This window comes from Gossypium hirsutum, chromosome D08, assembly GCF_007990345.1.
Source record: "Gossypium hirsutum isolate 1008001.06 chromosome D08, Gossypium_hirsutum_v2.1, whole genome shotgun sequence".
NCBI lineage: Eukaryota > Viridiplantae > Streptophyta > Magnoliopsida > Malvales > Malvaceae > Gossypium > Gossypium hirsutum.
In genome coordinates this window covers 17,085,714-17,094,688 of record NC_053444.1, presented here as the reverse complement: position 1 = coordinate 17,094,688, position 8,975 = coordinate 17,085,714, and the positions used below count along the sequence as shown (strand labels likewise).

At 31.8% G+C, this 8,975-nt stretch overlaps 1 protein-coding gene across 5 annotated transcripts; it reads left to right on the top strand.

The window, feature by feature from the left end:
• Positions 1–4,554: 4,554 nt before the first annotated feature.
• LOC107954714 (F-box protein SKIP14) lies at positions 4,555–8,975 on the top strand. 5 transcript variants are annotated; one of them, XR_001699661.2, is made up of 7 exons: positions 4,555–5,035; positions 5,459–5,530; positions 6,576–6,679; positions 6,880–7,248; positions 7,356–7,741; positions 8,586–8,715; positions 8,817–8,975. XR_001699661.2 is itself a non-coding variant. In XM_016890354.2 (7 exons), the coding sequence occupies exons 4-6, from the start codon at positions 7,167–7,169 to the stop codon at positions 8,598–8,600; spliced, it is 483 nt and encodes a 160-aa protein (XP_016745843.1). In that variant the 5' UTR covers positions 4,557–5,035; positions 5,459–5,530; positions 6,576–6,679; positions 7,141–7,166; the 3' UTR covers positions 8,601–8,715; positions 8,817–8,975. The 5 variants fall into 5 exon arrangements, 4 of the variants coding, with proteins under 4 accessions (XP_016745843.1, XP_040955877.1, XP_016745844.1 ...); XM_016890354.2 differs by having other exon boundaries at positions 4,557–5,035; positions 7,141–7,248; XM_041099943.1 differs by lacking the exon at positions 5,459–5,530 and having other exon boundaries at positions 4,557–5,035; positions 7,141–7,248.

The following is an 8,975-nucleotide window of genomic DNA, read 5'->3' as shown; positions in this document are numbered from 1 at the left end:
GATTAGGTAAATGGTAAGTGGAAGCATTTATGGATTTAGAAGAAAATTTGGAATGAACATGAAATTTAGCTCAATTAAATGATTTCATCAATTAAACATTGTGTATACCAGAATGTCTTAGTGAATTACATATTTGTAAATTAACATTCGAAGTTCGGTAAGTGATATATGAAATTAACATGAAAATATTTATGATTGTTATTAATATTGATTCTGACATAAAGTGGATTCTTCAATATTGGATTGATTTAACGAATTTATTGAGCATATGAATGGGTATCTATTAGGCCTCGTATACCCTAATTAGAGACTCGAAGATAATAATTTGAATGTTTTTAATTTGGATAAAATTTTATAACTCGGTTTAATATGTTTATAAGTGTATTTATTCTGGTAATGCCTTGTACCCTATTCTAGCGTTGAATACGGGTAAGAGGTGTTACAATGTGGCATCACCAGATTTGGCCCTAATGTTTAAGCCGAGTTTGGGGGTTATAAAATAAATATAACTCTGTTTTAAATCGATAATTATAATTACATTAATTATAATAATGATGTCGGTAAACTATATATTTATTTGAATTTATATACTAACCAAACTCATGTTCTCATTATGCGTACAACAATCTTGTACATAATGTGTTCGATATTTGATTATCCAATTAAATTAATTCTATAATTAATTTAATTCAAGCAACAACCAAACACAATACCAACTATGTTTTATTCCGTTCATTTCAACTATAGGGTATGACCCTGTAGGTTCTTATAAGGTTAGCAGTAATACTAGAACTATTCCAACGTTACAAACAATGAGTGACACCTAGCAATGCATCATTGCTACATAAGTCACAAGAAATCATGATTCGACATAACCTTTTTATGACTAACCTTTCATGCAATAATCCTTAAGTCCTTTATCTCTGGATTTGACACAAGTCATGGAATAGTCTCACTTGCATAGTCCATTCCATGTTTCTTGATATCTTATGTAGACTATGATATACAAATAAGTATGACATCTCATATCAGCTTATTTGAGCATGATCATGTATTTCTAGTCTCACTCAATCAAGTGGTCTAAGATATTACTCCCATTATGTAGGAGGGACTTATCCTATATCGATCAACCATATCCCTCTACATAGATCGTGGTATATCTAACATCAACCTTTATAGAACAAACAATTACGGTGTACGTTTGACTGTATCAAAATATACAACTCACGATGTTGGGATTATGATGATCTCAAGTCTGAGGATCATATACATATTAATCACTATGAGTAATGTTGTGACAATTACATAATAATCCAAGAAACATATTCATAACGGGTCAATCCAATATGTTGTTCTGTAACACACATATTCATGCATCGATTTTGACATTCCATATCAATGACAACTCTTTATCATCAATCAACTACATGTTAGCCTTAATGCATTATTGTTGTCCTATCCAACAATAATACTTGACTAAGGACATTTTAAGAATAATCATATTACTCTCAGGACATTATTATAAAACAGTTTATTTATACACACAGAAAAGAAACTAAAATAATAATGGTAATGCCTTATATTAATAAACATGATAAATCAAGTATGTTATTACAACCATCTTATGATTGATCTTTAGGCATACTCTAACAGCGCACTGACTACAAATAAATGCAGACTTAATATACCGTCGGATCTCTACGGAACTCCTAACCATAATAATAACCCACCCCAATGCACATACATATGTCATACAATCTCATACATAGTCATAATTTAATACTTTCACAATTTATTGGCATGTTCAACATGCCCTAGAATTATCAAATACTTTTATTGAATAGGATCATTGATCCAACTTTCAATTTTCCATTAAGGTGGTATCATTTAACAAATCACAATTTCATGTGTTCTTACAAACTTTTCTATGTGCATGTATAGTAGTCTTTCAAACATTACATAGCAAATTACTCATACGAATATATCATGTGTAAGCCTTATTTTCATTCAGAATCAAGCTATACGTTCAACCAACCATACTTCAAATTAACTAACCATTCACAACAATATCAATCATTCAGTCAAACCAACAACTTTGCTAACATGCCAAACAATTAGGGCTTGAAACATACCTGGTTCGACCGCTTACAATTTAATTACTTATATTTTTAGTCAAGCCCTATCAGCAAGCTAAATCATCAGTTATATCATTAAAATCATTATTAACATTCAAGCTTTTGAGTTAGGACCCGCAGCTTATTTTACGCTCTTCCACAGGACACTTGCAAATCTTGCAGATTCTCTATTAAGCTTTAAAATTAACACTGATTTGATGCGAATCATACACGCGAACATCTTTCGGCCTCATTGTTAATGTCGGGAATTTAAGTTAGCACGCTTCCTGAATTGTCAGATCTAAATTGTCGATTGATTAAGATCAATTTTCCTCAAGTAAGAAGAAAGGGGCGGTAAATAAGGGCTATCAAATGTTGAGAGACTCAGCTACAGGTCGCCAAAAGGTTACTACGAAGGGCTGCTTCTGTCACCGACTGGTGGCACACAGGGTGCAATAGAAGATGATGACTATCGATTACGTCCAACAGAAGTCGATGACTGTTGACTACGTCCGTTAGAAGCCGATGGCTACCGATTGCGTCCAACAAAAGTCGATGACTACCTATTACGTCTGATAGAAGCCATTGGCTGTCAATGTTGGTAGCAACAAGGGGAAAAAAAGAAATATTGAAGAGATGGGATTTTGTAAAAATTTAATTAATTTGTAAGGGAAGGGATTGAAACACTACACCAAAACATGTTTTAGCGGCATTTTTAGTGGCGTTTATACAAAAAACGCTGCTAAAAATCGAGCATTAGCGGCGCTTTCCAAAAAATGCCGCTAAGAAGTGCCGCTAAGAATGATCATTAGCAGTGTTTTTTGGAAAAATGCCATAAAAAACCTAAGCCCAACAGCATCGTTTTCTGACCTTTCGGGGTTTTAGCGGCGTTTTTGGAGAAGCGCCGCTAATGCTAAAAAATTTAGCAGCGTTTTTGAAAAATCGCCGCTAATGCTCAGAGCTTTAGCGGCGTTTTTGGAGAAGTGCCGCTAATGCTCAGATCTTTAGCGGCATTTTTGGAAAAGCGCCGCTAATGCTCAGATCTTTAGCGGCGTTTTTGAAAAAGCGCCGCTAAAACATTTTATCTGATTATTTACTATTTAATTTTTTTATAAATTAATTAAAATTCAATTTATTTTTAATTGAATATTTGTTAAAAATGGATAAATTTAAAATAATGACACGTAGAAATATTTTGAAATAAAAAACTTAGAAAAATATTTGTTAAAAATGAAAAAATTAAAATACTATTATTTAAAATAATTTTAAAAATTTTTAGGTACATGATTGATTGATTTTTAATTTATATATTAAATAATTTCATATATAATTGTAAAAGATACGATAGTATTAATTTTAAAATATTTAATTAATTATCATTATAGTTTAGGTTTTAATATATATGGTTTAGGGTATATTGTTAATTTAGAATTTAAGATCGGTTTAAGAGTTACAATTTTAACGTTTATAGATTATGGAATTAGGGATTAGGGATTAGGGATTCTGGTTTAAGGGTTGTGATTTAGGGGTTAGGGGTTAGAGATTAAGAGTTAGGGATTTAGGGTTTATGGATTCAGTGTCAGGTTAGGCTTTAGGGTTTAGATTAATTAGTGTATTTTAATTTATATTAAATAAGATTTAGGGGTTAGGGGTTAGGGATCCGGGTTAAGGTTTAGGGTTTAGGGTTTAGGGTTTAGATAAATTAGTGTTTTTAAATTTATATATTAAATAAGGTTTAAGGGTTAGTAGTTAGGGGTTAGGGGTTAGAGGTTAAGAGTTGTGATTTAGGGTTTAAAGACTCGGGGTCAGGTTAGGGTTTAAGGTTTAGATTAATTAGTATTTTTTAACTTATATATTAATTAAGTTCTTATATAATTATAAAAGAGGGGTTAGGGGTTAGAGGTTAAGGATTAGGGGTTAAGGGTTATGGATAGGTAACTATCTATTTTTTATAGGACCAAATTATAACAAATAAAAATGAAATACAAAAACTAAAATCATTCCACGTCAAACATCTAGCAAAATAGTTATGTTTTAGTTAGGAAAAAAATATCTCTAATCAAATGGAGATTAGATCGAAAATTAATAATATAAAATCATAATTAACGTCTTAATCTTTAATAGAAATTTGATATGTGAGAGATTAATTGCTTACATTGGATAATTCTGACTTAATAATTAATTACAGCCATTTAATATTTTTTTTCTTATTAAAAATTATGATATTTATTTTGAGAGTACTTAATTTTTTTATAAAAATTTAATTTAAAAAAATAAGAACTATTTTATAAAATGACTTAACTAATAATTTTTAACAGATAAATAAAAGATTTTTAGTAGAACAAACTAACTCGTTTTGTTTAAAATAAAATAATTTTTAATAGATAAACGCCGCAAAAATCATTTTAAAATGACGCCATTTTACCCCAAATTCCCCCCCTAAAATCCCTAATCTTCCCATGGCCATACCCGTTCCCTTTCTATTCACCAAGTCCTTTCTCCTATTACCCTTTCCCCTCTCCCTTTCTCTCTTTCCTCTTCACCTAACCCTATCAAAGGAACCCAGCTTTCCATCTCGCTACCAGACGACGATGTTTTGAACTCCTTCTTCACCGTTTTCTCTACTTCCCCTTCTTCTTCTGCTCTCCAATGGCTATCCCCGCCGTAAACGTCTAACAAAAAACAACCTTTTGTTTATACCCAATGCCAGTATATCCACGCACGTTATGTCTTTTTAATTTGTAACCAAGACTATCAAGGTCCCTGAAGGCTTCAATTATGAGCTTTACAATAGGAACGACATCAACAGGATTTTGGGTCCTAAGGATTCTTCTATCTCTTTCAAGGATTCTGCTTGTAGGTGCTTTAGGTACATGGTTTCCAAGAAGAAATACATCTATACCATTGACGATGACTGCTTTGTAAGCTCAACCCTCGTCTCTTCCCTCTTCTATTTTTTGTTTTTGAATTTTGGGTTTTGGTGGGTTTCTCCGAAAACAGTCTTCATTTTAAAGATCTGGGTTTGATCCAACTTTTTTAATACTGTTTTACTTTTGGTTTTAAGTCTCGTGTAGAGCTTCATAGGAGACCTTGTATATGACACTTGTTTAATATATTGCTAATTAGTTTAAATTCTTGGTAGATCTAAAAAGATGTAAATTATGTATGATCGCAATCAACTTACTTTTGCTGAATAAAAATGTCGCGAGTTAAAAGTTGTTTATGTTGCCTCTGTTTTCTTCGATAGATATAACTTCCGTTCCCTTCTTGAGTCTGTATGGACTTTATAGTTCAGAATTTGTGTGTTAAGAATTGAGTTATTCTCTTGTTTCTAATGTTTGTAGGTTTCTTGTGGTTCTCCTTGTAGCATGCTGCTCATTTGTTGTTATTGGTGGTTTCTTGTTCTTCAACTTTAGGTAATGTATTTGAATATTAATTTACAGATGATTGTGGATAGTTTATGGTAAATGATATGTTAGCGTAGTGAAGCTTTTTTATGTACAACTTTTGTTGCAAAATCTTTTATGCCTTGATTATATTTCTTAAAAAATTTACCTCTTGATGTATGGATGTTTAGATCTTGAATTTGATTTTGGAATTTCACATTTTGTTTGCTCTTTTGGTCACTTTAAAAGGCTATTTTCTTTAATGTAGTTTCCCATCTTTTATTTGCTATTAGGATCTGCAATTACATAACATCTTTTGATCTGTGTTCCATGTTATGTTTTCAACTCAATTCCTACTTTGGTTTGTCCAAAATTTAGTCATTTACCAATTTAATATAAGCCTTAGTTGCCTTTCCTAATAATGTTATGAAACATAGTGTTTTCTTCTTTTTTATTGTCTTTCATGTTTGATTTGTAAATCTTGAAATGTTGGTCGATTTTGGATGCATATTATGTGTGTCTAATTGCTTTAGAAATGATTTTAGAGCTTATATTGAATACATATGGCATTTCATTTGGTAAGTTTAAGGGCTAAAAAACAAAAAAAAAAATAAATGGAGAGCTAAAATAACTTTGTTATAAAATTGGAGGGCCAAAAAAATCATTAGACCAAATAGAAATCGTTGTTACTGCAATTATATAATTGGTTTTGATGCAGAACATATATGTTTCAGCAAGTAAATATTTAGGGATGGGATACTTGTATTTTAAGCCTGAAAAGTCATTAATAGGTTGAATAAATACTGCTTATAATTTTTGTTCAATTTTTTCTTGAATTTTGGTGAACTCCTTTAGTAATTATTTGGGGCTTGTTATGTTACGAATTGGTATTGAGTAGATATGGATATTCTCTGAGAATTTTTTTTGCATCATAGCCTTTTTTATGATGTTTGCCTTGTGTTTACAAAGATTTTGTATTTTGTTTTCTACCTAGTTTTTTTTTTCGTGCTGCCTAATTTGTCGAACTTCTAGCATTAGTGAAGTTTTTATTCAAATTACTTATGTGCTATCATAGGTGCTATTGGCTGGGGTTTACAAGGAGCTATGTCAGGCATGGAGGATGCCAAAGAGCAAATTGTACAGGAGTCCAAAAATTCCACGCTACCATCTCAAGATGAGGTTGTGTTCTTATCTTGGTTCATTGTGGAATATTTGATTGGTGAAAGATCTTAGCTACATACAGGATTAAAATTTTATTCTCTGGAGTTCTATAGTTGCTTTTGATTTACTTATTTCATTTTATGCTAATACTTGTTCTTGGATTTACTTATTTCATTTTATTTGTATTTTAAGCAGTATCTGATTTTCTGCTGTAACAGAAAATCCCTTCGTCCCTGGAAGAGAGATACCTCCTGATGCACAAGATCAAATACAGAGATTTTATCACTTTAGCAATCGAATTATTATTTAAGCTTCCTTTATTTGCCTTCTTTTATCATTTTTTTCATGTTGTTTTTAGCTTCGAATTTTAATTAGCTAAGAATTTGAAACTATTGAGCTTCGTTAAGCTGAGAGTAGTTCATCAGGTAGCAGTTAGTTGCTACTTTTGCTAACTCTTTTGCTAACTGTTTTTTGCTCAGTACTGAAGCAAAGAGAAGAAGTGTGTATGGAAAATATTCTTATTGCTAGCTTTTTACTTCAGCATGAGTTGTCAGATAATGCCATAGCTGGCTGCATTGAAAATGAAGGTCGTGCCTTTATTTTCAATTGTTTTATTCCCTGTAACTTAGTTTAGTCTGGTGTTAGTTTTTATTTGTATTGGGTAGTTTGACAGTGGTTTTCCATTGTAATGTAGAGGATGTTTTGTCTTTTGGGGATGAAGATATGGTTTCAGTTGATCAGGAAAATGAAAAATTTCAAGACTGTGAGGTTCGTGCTGAGGGACATGAAGGAACCCCTCATGAAGCTCTTATTTTGGCGCTTGGCTATTTGGGTGTGCGGGATCTTTTTCTTATTGAGAATGTTTGCACATCTCTGCGATCTGTAGTTCAGAATGATCCTCTTTTATGGAGGGATATTCACATAAATCTGCCACTGAATGAGAAGATTACAGATGATGTTCTTTTACAAATAACTGGTAAAGGCCAAGGTAGCTTGCAATGCTTGAGCCTGGTTGATTGCCAAAGGATTACTGATGAAGGTCTTAAGCGTGTCGTTGAAAATAATCCAAAGCTAATCGAGGTAATTTATTTGCCCATACCCTTATGCTTAAATATGTTGGTTGGTCTTCATTTGGGTTAATCATATTATATAAACTGGAATATGATGGATCATGCATTGATGGTATAGTATGATTTAACATCTTCTTATATTCTAGCAGAGTGAAATTGCTATTTGCTCTCTGATTTTGGTTTTATGTGATGATGATTGTTTCCTATAGATTGATTCAAAGAAATTATCAACAGTTATGAATCTAAATCCTAGCAGTAGTTATATGAACTGGAATATGACTGAATATGCGTATTTCAGCAGAGGGATATTACTATATACTTTTATTTCTTTTATTCATATAGACTAATTGTTTGCTACATGTTACTTCAAGAGAAGCAAATTATAGGCAGGTATAAATCTAAATCCCTGTTCCCTACGGTATAAATCTAAATTATAGGCAGGTATAAATCTAAATTACCTTTTTCCTAATAGAGTCATGTAGAAGAGGAGGATTTCAATTTACTATGCCTTTATGTTTTATGCTCAAGTAACACGTTTAGGTCCAATACATTTACTGAGTTGCTTAAACTGGAGCTGTGCTGGATTAAATATTTTAGCTTCTATTTTGCTAATATAAGAGACCAATTAACTGTGATTTTTTGTTTTATTTCTATCTATTTATCTTCACAGTTTCATCGTTGTTCTATTTCTACATATTTTCCTATGTTCTTTCCATATAATTTTCATATTTGTTGTAGTGGAGTGGGTATCAATCCCAATCTTTATCCAATTACAAGATTTAATTTGTAAGAGTTAATAAACATAATTTTATTTTCTTATCTACTTGTATCTAAATGATGTTCTATGAAAACAGCCATGCTTCCAATAATGTGTTAGATGGGTTGAACGTGTTTGATGGAACTGATGGTCATTACTTCCACACGGGGTCAAGGGGTCACCACTCGGTGTGGGATTCTCGCCTTTTTAATTATGGAAGCTGGGAAGTATGTACTTCTACCTAAACATTTCTTAAGGAATAGCTTGTTTAAAGATTTTGGCTTCCTCCCTTCCAGTTGTAAATATTATTTCTTAATTGTTGCTTTAGGTACTGAGGTATCTTCTTTCAAATGCAAGATGGTGGCTTGAGGAGTATAAGTTTGATGGGTACAGATTTGATGGTGTGAATTCAATGAAGTACAAAATTTCCTTGATTAAGTAAATGTATTATTTATTTGATTAAGAAAATGCATTGTATATTTTATTA